The 14219-nt window shown below is 46.9% G+C and overlaps 1 protein-coding gene across 1 annotated transcript; it reads left to right on the forward strand.

Moving 5' to 3' along the window:
- The first annotated feature begins 7205 nt into the window (after positions 1–7205).
- LOC311589633 (disks large homolog 5-like) lies at positions 7206–12888 on the forward strand. The gene is made up of 6 exons (XM_084768191.1): positions 7206–7372; positions 8405–8564; positions 9766–9909; positions 10782–10944; positions 11127–11242; positions 12343–12888. Exons 1-6 carry the CDS (start codon positions 7240–7242, stop codon positions 12434–12436), a joined length of 810 nt encoding a protein of 269 aa, XP_084624317.1. The 5' UTR covers positions 7206–7239; the 3' UTR covers positions 12437–12888.
- The last annotated feature ends 1331 nt before the right edge of the window (positions 12889–14219 follow it).

Below are 14219 nucleotides of genomic sequence, written 5' to 3' on the forward strand. Positions count from 1 at the left end.
CACAGAGAGACCCTGTCTCAAAAAAAACAAAAGAAAAAAAACAAAAAAAACACCTCCAAACTGAATCTAAAAACATTATCCACCACAGTCAAGTAGGCTTCATCCCAGAGATGCATGGGTGGTTCAATATGCAAAAATCCATCAATATAATCCTTTATATAAACAAACAGAAAGAAAAAACACACAATAACCTTGTTGAATTCCCATAATGCCTTTGACAAAATACAAAACCCCTTCATGTTAAAAGCTTGGAGAAAGCCGGGCATGGTGGCGCATGCCTTTAATCCCAGCACTCAGGAGGCAGAGGCAGGTGGATGGCTGTGAGTTCAAGGCCAATCTCTGAAGAAAGTGAAGAGGTTATCAGAAGATGGAAAGATCTCCCATGTTCGTGAATACGTAGGATTAACATAGTCAGAATGGGCATCTTACCAAAAACAACCTACAGATTCAATGCAATTCCCATCCAAATACCAACACAATTCTTTACAGACCTTGAAAGAACAAGTCTCAACTTCACATGGGGAAAAAACCAAATACCTAAGACAATGCTGTACTAGAAAAGGGTTTCTGGAGGCATCACCATCCCTGATTTCAAGCTGTACTACAGAGCAATGGTTTTAAAAATACCACATGGAACTGACATAGAAATGGACGGGTTGATCACTGAAATTGCATTGAAGATCAAGAAATAAACCCACACAGCTATGGACAAAGAAGCCAAAACCATACAATGGAAAAGATAAAGCATCTACAACAAATAGTGCTGGTCTAACCGGATGTCTGCATGTAGAAGAGTGAGAATTGATCCATATTTAAAACTCTTCACAAAACTCAAATCCAAGTGGATCAATGACCTCAGCATAAAACAAAATACATTAAATCTAATAGAAGAGAAAATGGGGAAGAGCCTTGAATTTGTTGAATTTGTTGGCACAGGACAGAACACCAACAGCTCACGTCTTTAGCTCAACAATCAATATATGGGACCTCATGAAACTGAAAGGCATATGTAAAACAACGGACACTGTCAGGAGGACAAAATGGTAGCCTACAGGATGGGAAATTATCTACACCAACCTTACATCTGACGGAGACCCAATATCAAAACTACAGAAATAAAGCAAGAAATTAAGCACCAAAAAAAAAAAAACCTCATATACGCAATTAAGGGTACAGAGCTAAGCAGAGAATTCTTAACAGAGGAATCACTGATGGCTGAGAAACACTGGCCAAAATGCTCAATGTCCTTAGTCATCAGGGAAACGCAAACCCAAAGGATTCTAAGATTCCATCAGAACAGCTTAGATGAAAATCACAAAGGACAGCTCATGCTAGTGAGGACATGGCGCAAGGGGAACACTCCTCCATCTCTGCTGTGTGTGCAAACTTGCAAAACCAGTTTGGAAATCAATCTGCTGAACCCATGGAGAGCTGTGGAGACACCAGAGCCCTGCACAGATGCCTGGCAGCCTCAGACAGTCAGGGCGCCTACCACATGGACCTGTTCCTAGAGACTGATCCATTTGGTTGTGGGGATCCAGTACAACTAATACAGCACCTAAAACTAGGAGGACAAAGGCCAGGTGCAGGAGCTGGTGCGATGGCTCAGTGGTTAATAGCATTTGCTGCCCTCTCAGAGGACCTACATGGTGCCAAGCCACTGCCTGTAACAGGGGATGCGTTTCCTCTTCGGTCTTTTGAAGGAACTGCATGAATATGGGCAAAGACACACAGTAGTCAGAACACCATTCACATAAATAGATATAAATAACTCTGAAAGCAAACATCACACCTAATGCAATGACAAACAGCATATATACAAAGCTATTTCGCAGCTTGGCTTTGAAGGTCATTGTTGCAGGATATTTTATCCCATTGTGAACCCTGAGACTGGACTGTAAAAGCCTGTTTCCTGTTGGTTTGGTTGTCTCTAGCACACACCTTTAATTTAGGAACTTTCTGTTTACTGTAAACAGGTGATTATGATGCGGCTCAGCCCTAGCACACACTATAATCCAAGAGCTTTCTGTACACAGGATTTAATAAAGTTAACACTGGGTCAAGAGGCAGAGCAAGAACCCAGCTGACAGGGATTAGGTAGACAGGAAGGACTTTGAGAGAAGGGCATTTAACACAGTGTGGAGGAGAAGAAGGCACCCTTTAGCTCTTGCCTTTTTCCTCCTGGGCTCTCAGCTGAACTAGCAAGCTTTTGGCCTTGGGCTTTTGCCTTTTTCCTTCAGGATGTGAGCTGAGTAAAAAGGTCAGCTGGATGCATTCTCTGCCTCTCTGAACTAGTAGGTTTTCACCTCAGCATCTGGTTCCTGACTCTTCACTGGTAAGAATCAAATGTTTGGCATTTTTCATTCTTTAAACCACCAGGTCATCATTGTTGTATGGTTATCCTGTGTGACAAAAACAAACAGACGAGCAAGCAAACCATAACAGATGCAGATATCTCTGGGTTTCCTGATTTCTTTACACTCTCCAATTAATGTTTTTCTTCCTGAGAAGTTGTACAGCAATGCAGGAATATGCCTCACTAATTTGTGCAGCATGACCACTTCCTGAAAGTTTGTATATACAGTACTATAGTTTAGGAGTCACTAAATACATGACAGCATGGATGCAGTATGGTCCTTCAACATAAAGTGTGAATCCATGCAGTAAGCCAAGCCATCCACACCCAAGAGCCCATTGTACTGGGTAGCCTTCCCTGGCTGGGAACTCACTAGGTAACCCAGCTTTCCTGAAACTTGCAGAGATTCATCACTGCCTGTGAGTCCTGGGGCTGCAGGACTGTGACACCACACCTGACTGAAGAAGCTCTTCTTAAGTGTGAAAAGCTGGAAATCATGAAAAATACATTTTCTCAAAAACGAGCTTCAAAGCAGGGCTTGGTGACACAGGCCTTTAATCCCTACACTCAGGGGGCAAATCAATGTGAGTTTGAGGACAGCCAAGAAAGGGACACAGAGAAACCTAGTCTCCAGATAACCAAAACAAACAAACAAACAAACAAATAAAAAGAAAGAAAAAGAAGATCTTCAGCACCAACAGCCCAGGCCTTAACATCAACAATCAATAAATGGGATCTTATGAGGTTGAGAAGGTTCCTTAAGGCAGAAGACACTGTCAAAAGAACAAAACGACAGCCCACAGACTGGAAAAGGTCTCTACCAATCCTACATTTGACAAAAGTCTATTTTTCAAAATATATAAAGAACTCAAGAAATTAAACACCACCAAACCAAATAACCCAATTAAGAAATGGGGCTCAGAACTAAACACAGAATTCTCATCAGAGGAATATTGAATGGCTGAGAAACACTTAACATCAGAGAAAGGCAAATCAAAACACTTCTAAGATTCCATATTGTACCCACCAGAATGGCTAAGATCAAAAATCCAAGTGACAGCACATGCTGGCAAGGATGTGGAGAAAGAAGAACACTCCTTCATTGCTTATGGGAATGCAAACTAGTATAACCACTTTGGAAATCTATCTGGTGCCATCTCAGAGAACTGAGAACAGGACTTCCTCAAGACCCAGCAGTTCCGCTCCTTGGAATATACCCAGAAGTTTCTCCAACTCACAACCAGGACATATGCTCAACCATGTTCATAGCAGCCTTATTCATAATAGCCAGATCATGGAAACAGCCTAAGTGTCCCTCAGTAGAAGAATGGATAAAGAAACTGTGGTACATTTACACTATGAAATACTACTCAGCTATTAAAAAATAAAAGGACGTCCAGAAATTTGTGGACAAATAGAAGGAACTAGAAGTGATCATACTGAGTGAGTTAACCCAGAAGCAGAAAAACTCACATGGTATATATTCACTTATAATTGGGCACTAGCCCAAGAGGCATGTCACATTGTTAAACCTTTACTTACCAGGAGATTGGGATAGTTGTGAGGACATCCTAGTGGGACTCTAGGTGAGACAAGTATGGGAGAATGGGGACACAGAAGGATCCAGAGGGTCCTTGAAACCTACATGAAGAACATCATGATGGGCCGATCTGGGCCCAGGGGCTCAAACTCCTGCACCAACCAAGGACAATACTTGCAATAAACCTCTTCTCAGATCTAGCCAATGGACAGGACATTCTCCAGAGTTGAGTGGAGAGCAGGGACTGACTCAGACCCGAACTCTGGTGCCCCATGTTTGACCACTTCCCTGTGGCCTGTTGGCACTCAAAAAAAAAGAAAAAGCAGGCTACCAAGATGAGACTTGATAGCTTGTGACCCTATAGTGGGGGAGGAGGTCCTCCTCGATCAGAGACCTAGGGAAGGGGAATGGGGGAAAGTGGGAAGGAGGGAGGAACGGGAGGATACAAGTGATGGGATAAAAATTTGGATGTAATTTGATAAATTAATTAAATTGAAAAAAAGAAAAAAAATCTTCAAATGGCCAGTCAATATACAGTGAGTAGCCTTAGCAAAGGATGAAAAACAATAAATAGAAAAAAATAATGCACAAACAAAAAACCAAAATAACCAGAGGCAAAGTTCAAACTAAAACACAAACAAAAAATTATGCCAATCAACACGGTCTCACAGCACAGGTACATTAATCTTTCTTTGGACACACAAGTAGCAAGGCAGACATTAAATGTAAAAGTCTCTTACAAAGGAGCATAGCCATGCATCTCTGGGCCTTTACATGCCATGCTCTCACTATGGCTAAGGAGAAAACATGTTGCAAGTTTTGGCTCAAACTCTGGAATTCACTTTAGTCATACCTGATAAAGCGTCCTTGATGTCCCATCGGAACACACTCTAACTATCACTCTCAGAGCTATTCTGGAGGCCAGCAGTTCTGGACGTGTCTCAGCCTTCTCTGACTGTCCCTGATGCATCCCCGGCAAGAAGGGAATCCCAGTCTCTGGGTGGAAATGCACCTCTGTGGTCACTATGGGCCACGGCATTTCCTGCTCTCAAACCTTTCCACTCCTAAGGATGTAAGAGACTTGAAGTCCTTGATGTGCATTATAGTTTTTCTATGATATAATTTCTAGGAGACCTAGTCCCCCGATGCCTTCCCTGAACTCCACAGCTTTGTTCATTTCTCTACGCATCCTGCAGACAGCCATGCAGGTCTGGATACAGTGTGACTTCCTCAGCGTTGAACTGGCTTCTGGGCCGTATGCACTTAACAATTTGTCCATCTACAACTTTTTAATTTATTTTTATAAAACTGTGTGTGTTTTGCTTCGCTTATTTTTTTTTACCCAGCTATCCCACAAATAACTGCCACACTTGTGTAATTCAAGGCTCCACCACACAATTCTGAGCAGCTTAAGTCTGTTCTTAACCCTCTATGCTATTTTGTCTTACCCTCAGCTAACATCCCAGTGCTACTTGCACTTTGTAGCTTTCCTGGGCTCCAGCTCCTTCCTCTTCATCTTCCTTGTACCTCTACCCATGGCTGAATCCTCTGGTCCAATCCTCTCTCCTCCTCCCCTGGCTGGCAGGAAGTCTAGCCCTATTCTCTCCCCTGCTCAATGATTGGCTGTAAACTGCTTTATTGCCATAAGAGGAGGACAATTTGGGAACAGAGATGACCCAACATTTAGACAAGAAATCATAATTTAAAGTACACAGTGACCTTATGTCTACACACAACTCTCTGCTTTTAGCTTAAGCTGTTGATAGTGAAGGCTCTTAGGTTCTCAGCTTGAAGAATTGTAGAACTTTCACTGTTCCTACACAGTCATGCAAAGAAAATCACCAGGTCCATCCTACAGCCTTGAGATGTGAAAACTGCAGTCAGGGAGAGTCCATGCTCAGGCAGCAGAAGACTCGGGAATGCTGTTTGTAGTGGGAGTCATTGTTACTGCTTTCAAGGTCATGGCTCCTTTATTCGCAGTGTCACTACCCTTCTGTAAACAGAGGGCTTTCTCAAGAGAGAAGTAGGAATCCTGAATCCTCACCGTGGCTTTGGGTTTAACTTAACATGGAAGGCACACCTCAGGTCCTAGGTGAGTCCTGCTGCCACCAACATGGACAGCAAGCCATGCATTGATGGAATGTATGTGGCATCAACAGTTCAGCCCAGTAACTCATTCTCCATGCTTTAGGAGCACACACCTGCCAAGGTGACATCAGTCTCCCACCTTCTTCAGACATGCTTCTTTAAAACACCTCACCACCCCGAAATTACACCATCTGCAGTCGCCTTTGGGGTGATGATAAACCTCATATATTATGATTCTCTCCACTGGAATCAAGTTAATAATCTGGAGTGCTTTATGGTCTGATTTTCCCTCCCAGTTCAGCAAGTGGCAATTGTCCTGATAGAATCAGGTCATCTGAGGGTCATGCCTGAACCTCATCAGCTGCAGGCACACCACCCGCAGCAGGCTCCGGCCATGCTCACTGCAGCTGGTGGTTGCTGTGGCTGTTAGTTGTGGTGCTGTCACCTGATCTACAGGAGCCTCCCATTTATCAATATTTACACTCAGCTGGATATCATCATAATCTATGGGGTGTGAGTCGACCTCTTTGAGCTGGATGTAGGGTGCTAGTCTGCTTCTGGATAATTTAGGAATGGCACCTTCTACACACATGCTGTCAGCTGGTGGTCACATGATCCAGGAACACTGCACAGAGCTTGTGAGCATCAGGATGTTATCTGAAGTTTTATAGAAAAAGCACAGGTCTCTGCGTCTTTCTTATTAAACCTCAAGTGGGACAACTTTCAAAAAGTAAGCACATGCCTTCCATGACTGTACCTCCTAACAAGCACGCCCCGTTGCAATTAGCCCTGCAGCTCTTCCTGGATGTGTTTTCAAGCCCCTGTACACATGAGACAGGTGACTTTTCCTCTACACCCCTGCTGGTGTGATCTCTCCCTACTATTTAATTTCTCATATTGATGAATAGTGGGTTTTGAGGAAGGGGTGAGACACTCCTGAGCATTGTTTGGAGAGTAAACACTCAGTTCCCCACATGGGAAGAGCTAAGCTGTTTCCAATCCAGCCTAGACAGATCTCTGGCTGGAGAGGATGTGGTGGTCAATGGCTGCCCCAGCAGAGAATGCTGGAAAGGGCACCTCAGCATCTGGTAACCACAAGGAGACCAGGAGCAGGGAGGCAAAGGCTGCTCCCCATGACATCAGCGATCCCCTCTCTGAACATTGTCCTGTCATCCTTTGTGATGTCACCACTGTTGTAGCAATAGCAAGCAAGTGCCCTTAGGGCATTCACTCAGTACCAAGAGGTCACATCAAGATGTTGGCCAGACTGAGGAGTCTACTTCGTAGGGAGAATGGGGACCGTGGAGAATCCCCGGCGAGACAGAAGGAAGCTGGGCTTCCATCTGAGTTCAAACTACCAAGAAAGAAGTGGCCCTGGGGAAGGCGCAGTGAGTCTTGGGCAGGGGATGCAGAGCTTCCTGGAGGAGGTGGGCTTGGGCTGGGCTTTTCAGTAATGGAGTACAGGAACATGAGCCTCTGGGAAGCAAATAGACTTCCTTGGGTGTCAATATTCCTGAAAGTGCAGGATTCCACAAGAGTAGTTTGTCCATCCCCAAAGTCAGGAGCTGGTAAGGCCAAAGCTGTTGTCTTGGGAGCTCCTAGGTTTTACTTTTACTGGTCATTTGGGGTGTAACATGGGGACAATGGAGATCATCAGGAGTCAAGAAGGGATAATGTTTCCTAAGATGAGGTAGGGCATCACTGCACTTCACTCCCACTGGTTTTTTAAGAGTCATGGGTATGGGACAGTAGGAACAGAGAGAGAAACATGCTCCTGGCCATGACCTTATGTCCTCAGGAATCCTAAGTCCACCTGACCCTGACTGTGACATCTATAGGTTTCTGAATCAATAGTTGTGGGTGGATGGCATAACTCTAGTGCAGGCAAACTGTCGCAGGGAGTGGACCAAGACAGAGGCTGGATCCTTATTGCCAGCTCTGGGTGTGTTGGTCTGTCAGTGGGGAGAACTGATCAGTCTTCTGATCCTGGTCTGCTACCCAAAGGGTTATTAATACACCGTCACAGTCCTAGAGTGTCAAGGCAGGAGGGCGGGCCTGTTCACAGCCCCTGAGTGCTTGTCACTGTGCCATTATTCTCCTGGCTTCTGTAATCCCAGGCTCAGGGGCTCTGAAGCCAAGTTGCATCCTGTGCAGTTGTGAATAATCCTGAAGAGATCCTCTCTGTGGTCAGCTGAAGCATGTGCAGTAAGCCAGAGAAAACACCTGGCTACATAGATAGCCACTTCCCTAAAGAGTGGTGGGAGAGCTGAGATCCACAGAGCAGGCATCTCAGGCCTGGGACAATATCTTTAGTGTGTCACTGGGAGCCAGGCCTGCTCTCTGCCTATATAGAAATCTGGGTTGTCTGTCCAACCTCTCTGCCTGGTCACAATGCAAGTTCACTTGAGTTCTCCCTACAGGGGCCAGTGGGGAGCCTTCATCCCCTGCAAACCTCCTCTCCAAGAAGCAGGTGAGGAAGGAAATGGAGAGGCTGACTGCGCAGCTGCAGGTGATAACCCAGGAGCGAAATGACCTGAGGGATCGTGTCATCCTCATAACAGAAGGATCCCTTGACAAGAGGTCTGCATTGTGTCAAACCCTTTGGTGTCAGTTTTGGGTCTGCAATGTCACCTTCATCTTTTCCTTTTAAGGCTATGGGATCTACGAGGCTGTACCTCCAGGGTGTTTCTGTGCCCCACCACGTGTCCCTTGATGCTTCTCAGAGGAGAGGCAGGACCTGAAGTTTGGTCAGAGTGAGATGGGAAACGGACCCTTCTGCTTCCTCAGAGCCTGTGGTCTGTGTCACACAACACAGGGATTGAGGCAGTGGAGAGTGAGTTCCCAGCAAGCATTTGGAAATACCTTGACAGGTGGTGGCCTGTGCGATGTGACATACTAGCTGCTGTGAGTTTGGGATGAGATTTGTTTCACTTGCCTAGCAGGTGACTGAGTGCTAGAAGCTCCTGGTGTAGCTGGAGTAGGCTCGTCCCACTTGCTCTACCTCACTTCATGCGTGGAGATCAACACTGTTGTCTCTGACTTTCTGCCTTATACTCTGAGACAACATTGCTCCGTGCATTTCCTCAGCATCCCTTTCTCTCTGTGTTTCCTCTTCTTTGTCTCTCTTTATCTCCTCCTCTTGTGTGTGTGTGTGTGTGTGCGTGTGTGTGTGTGTGTGTGTGTGTGTGTGTGTGTGTTTGTGTGTGTATGTGTGTGTACGTACACACTTTCATGTCTATGTGTCTCACAAGACTCTGGGAGCCAGGGTTCTGTGCTAGGGCCTGAAGATTTGCCTCTCGCACAGTATCAATGCTGAGTTCTAGGAGCCGCACTAAAGCAGGGCTGCTCTTGGCTTATGTGGTCAGACTGGAGGACATCGGAATGCCTTGAGCAGTTTATGTAGGTGTCCTGATGCTGGGTCTCATCCCCAGAATTGTGTGCACAGTCTGACTCTACAGTAGGAGTCACCCCAGGATCTAGAATCACTGCTCTGAAAGCAGAAGAAATGAAATCCCAGGCTTTTGGTTCCTGAGAACATAACAGGCTAGAGAGCCCCTCCAGCCTCCTGACGCTGCTTCCTGAACTCGTCAGCCAGGGCACCCTTCAGCTGCGCATCAAGCATCTGCTGGTGTTTCATAAGCAAGTTTCCTGAGTAGCCAGACCTCCCAGCACCTGAGGCCCAGAATGGGGAAGCTTCTGGGCTTGGGTAGTCCAGGGCACAGCCCGATTTCACCAGCTCCTTGAGGCCTGTAGTCATGTGGTTCTTTGCTCCTGGGGCCAGGCCCTACAACAGGCCGAATCCTTTCGTGGAGGAACTGAAGAAGGAGCACAAACAGGCCATGATGGCCCTCCAGGACATGGAGACAGAGAAAATGGAAACCTCACAGCAGCTCAGGGAGCTGAAACAGGAGACTGGCTTTTTTCGGTAAGTGCCTGTCAGGGACCCCAACCTTTCTGCAATGGCCATCACAGCCTTGCTTGGGTTATGGACAGGAGAGTCCCCAGCTTGGGATCTATCCCTTCTGCCTCTAGGCCGTCAGCCTGCCTGTGCCTCTTGGACTCAGTTTGGCTAAGTGTGAAAGAGGCTGTTAGCTCCTCCCAGCCTTGTGCTTCCAGCTTCAGGAGCCTCTAAATAGAAAAGAACTCACAGCCTGAGAGGGGTGTCAGGCAGCCCTGGGCCTCAGGGCCTCAGGCAGGGTTGACAGAGCTGATTGTTATGGGACAGGTAGTTAGAATGTTCTCCCTTTGAGTCTCCTGTCCCTCTTTGAGGGTATCTGTTCCCTCCTTCTTTTTACATTTTACTTTATTATAATTTATCCAGATTACATCCTGAATGTTGTCCCTTCCTTGTATCTTCCTGTTCCCACCCTCCCTCCCTCCTCTGCCCTACTCCCCTCCTCTAGAGTTCTGACAGAAGGGGACCTCCTGCCCCACCATGTGGCCACAGCCTGTCAGGTCTCATCCAGACAGCTTGTGGCCCCTTCCTCTATGTGCCTGCCACCTCCCCTTCTTTTTGATACTTCCCCATTATCTTGGAAGGTAAAGGGCAGGTGGAGACTCCTCTTCCCTTTTAAATGTCGTGAATCCCTGTAGGTGTTGGGGACTTTAGAACTTGTTTATTCTCTGCTGAGTCGGCTGCTCTCTCTGTCTGGTCTCCTGAGTGCAGCTGTCGGGGCTGGACTGGGCTGTTTCCTAGTTCTTCATGGGAACCTGGGGTCAGGTGGGGGTTATGGGGCTGGAAGGAGGGATTGGAGGGAGGAGGTCGGCAGGGGCTGACTCTGCAGAGGGTGTTTCCAGCAACCTCCACAGCAGGCTCCTGATGGAGCAGAATCAGCTGAAGAAGAGAGTGGAAGCACTGAGGCAGGAGAACAAGAAGGTGAAAGGGGAATGGGCCCTGCTGAAGCAGATGTGCAAGGACCAAGAGGAGGAGCAGAGTGACCGCCAGACCCAGCAGGAGGAGGTAGGGACAGTCAGCTGGGTCAGGCTCACGTCCGTTTGCCCAGTGGACTGCCTGGCTGCTCATCCACCCGCCTGTGCCCTCCCTCCCCACTCATGCGATCCTCTCTGTGTGCTTGCCCCTGCATGGAAGTCTGCGCACGCCTGTGAGCAGCCCTGCACTACACACTGTCTTGTAACCAACAGGTGCTAGAAGGCCTGGAGGAACTGCTGCAGTGCCTGCGCAAGAAGAAGGAGCGGATCATCCGGCTGAGGGACTTAGGCTCAAAGCTGAAGAATGAGTTGGGGGAAATCCAGATGATGTAGGAGCTTAGGCTGGGAGGAGAGGGTGAAGCCATCTGGGTCCCCTGTACCTGGGACCTCTGTCTTTTATGGGATTCTGTTGGCCAGCAAAGCTAAGAGCCATTGCAGGGAAAGAACACTTCAAAGTCCTGTGCTGGGCCAGTCAACAAGAACTTCTGTCCAGGACAGTATGTTTGATGCCCCGTGTGTCTGAGGCCTTGTGACTCCCCTCTGTTCTCCCTAATATGTTCTGAGCAGGATGTCCGTCAAATCACAGAGATTTATAGGCATCTGCCTCCCATTGGGTGGGATCTCAAGGTGTACACAACCACACTTGTCTGAAAGTATATTTTTATAGGAACATCCTCTGTTATTGATCAGAGTCTCTCCCTTGAACACTGCTCTGTAGTGTTTACCCATTTCTGTGAAAAGGCTTCTCTGGACACAATAGGTTAATGTGTTTCCAGAATGAAGCCGGCAGATGCCTCTGCTGCAGGGATGATCAGAACCTTCACAGGAGGGCTCTGCAACACACTCCCCTAGGGAGCCAGGATATAGTTTGCGAGCTCCAGCCCTGAGGAAAACATGGGTGTCTGTTTGGGGCCTGAGCCTGTGCAGGGCTGTTGTTCTCAGGCACACAACTCAAGAAATGCTGCTCCAGCAGGACAGGCTCTACCTTATATATCTGTTGGGTGCCAGGAGACTCCTGAGCAGGAGGAGTGAGCTGGTCTCATGACCTTGTTGAGGCGCCCTGGTGGCAAGGCTCTATCATGTCTATAAAGTGACGTGGTCCAACAGTAGATCATCATGGATAAGGTGTAGATCCTTCCTATGCTGTTGACTATGGGAGTTAGAAAGGGATGCCAGTGGCCTGTAGCTGAAAGCCCCAGTCTTTCTAACAGAACAGAGATCATACAGGACCTAGATCAAGTTCTGACATGTATTTAAGGTTGAGAAAATTTCTAGGTCCAGCTCTTAGACTCTTATTGGAGTTACAATGACTTCAGTTAAAGCATCATGTTAACTGTCCAGTACCATTGAGATGGTGGGAGTTAGCGGCCTGACAGCCCACAGGGCAGATCACCACTAGCCCTGGGCCTTAACTGTCTTTCTCTCCCAGGTCTGAAACACTGCAACAGGAGATAAAACTGCAGTCAGCCCAGCTGGCAGCAAAGAAGCAGCAACAGGCAGCTGGATCAGAAGCCACCTGCTGAGCCCCATCCCCAGCCACCACAGAAGGCCTGGGATGGAATGTCTTTCTCCAAATGCTTTACCTTTGGGTGAATAGGCCCTAAGTTTTTCGAGCCTTTCAGCCAGCCAGGCTGCTTCTGGGTCTGGTTCCCTTTGCCTTCTGAATCTCATCCCTTCAGAGGACTGATGTGACCACCTTGCCACTAAGAGTCCAAGGCCATCCACAGCCTGTGGGTCTGTGCTGCTAACCCTACAGTGAGAGGACGCTGCTGAGCATAGTTTTCTGTTGGTGTTTTGGTTTGAGGTTTTTGCCTTTAGCTATTTTGGTTTTGATTTTGTTATTAGAATGTTATATGTTATTGTTATTGCTTTTCAAGTTTTCTAAGGCTATTTACTCTTGTTGTTGACTGCCCTTTTAAAACCCTTTTTGAAAAATGTCTTTTTGATGATTAAAAGTGTAATTTTCAACTCCTCACACTTAAGCCCGTCTTTTTTGTTCAGATGTGCTGTTTCACTCTTGTAACCCAAGAAATCACAGGCAGAGATGGATCTCTGTATGTTCCAGGCATCATGGCTATAGAGGACATGGTGTCTTCTGTGTTGAGAGTGTGGCCAGTTCCATAGATACACATTTAATGATGGAATCGGTCCCATCCGGTCTCCATGATGTCATATCTTTAGCTACCCCTAAGATATAGTACTCTGTAATGAACAATCCTTATTGGCCCCATGAATCAAATCATTGAGAAATACACCTGAACAGCTCTATAGCTTCTAAGGAAATCAAAACCTTCACTGAGGGGGTGTAAAAGAACTCAGGAAACCCTGTGCTGTGTGTGTCATTTTTCGTGCAATACAGCATTACTGACAACTGCACAACAGAGATGGTCACCTTCCAAGTCATGTTGGGAAGTAGAGTTTTCTATTAGCTCTTGGTCTTTGCCAAACCATTCAGTGTACTGTTTGATTTTTGGAGTCGCTTGTATTTATTTTATGTGAAGAGAGGTTTTGTCTAGTGTGAGTCTTTGCTCCACATTCTTGCAGTTCCCTCAGACAACAGAAGAGGGAGACAGATCCTCCGTGACAGATGATTGCTAGGCACCATGTGGCTTCTCTGAGAGAGCAGCAAAGGCTCTTCTTAATCTAGGAGCCATCACTCCAGCTCCTGCACTTGGCTGTTGTCCTTCCAGCACAGGTGCTGCAGTAGCTGGAGGGGACACATCAAATGGATGTGTCTCTGCATTGTGTAGGGACAGGTGGGTGGCGTATTGTCTTAGGCTGCCAGGCATCCACACAGGGCTCTTGTGCCTCCATTGTTGTCCATGGAGTCAGCATGTTGGCCCAGCATCACTTATTTTCTGATTGGGACAGATCTCTCACCTCTCTCCGAGGATGAGAATGTGGAGAAGTCACATGTGGTAGAATAGAGACTTGAGATACTCCCCGTGTAGACTGCGGATGGGGAATCAATCGTTTTTTTATTAGAAGAAAAAGATCTTCATCTAAGCAGTGTAGGGAAGAATCTCCAAGGCAGCCATGGTGCTTGGAGCCAGCAGCACAGGCTGCATGTTCCTGGTGGAGGAGATGCATGTGCGAGGACATGGGACATGGGACAGACATTGAAGCTGCCCTTTTACCAGGACAGATCTCAGAGGATATTGAGCAAGGGTTTCTTCCAGGTGACACTTTCTGTGATTTATGGAATAAATCTGACTTTTTAGACTGGAGGTGAGTCAGAGAGTGAAAGTGTGGAGGAAGTACTCCTGTGGGTCCCCAGACAGTTGCTGACAACCCAGGCCTTTTAAA

This window comes from Acomys minous, assembly GCF_964271855.1.
Source record: "Acomys minous genome assembly, chromosome: 18".
NCBI lineage: Eukaryota > Metazoa > Chordata > Mammalia > Rodentia > Muridae > Acomys > Acomys minous.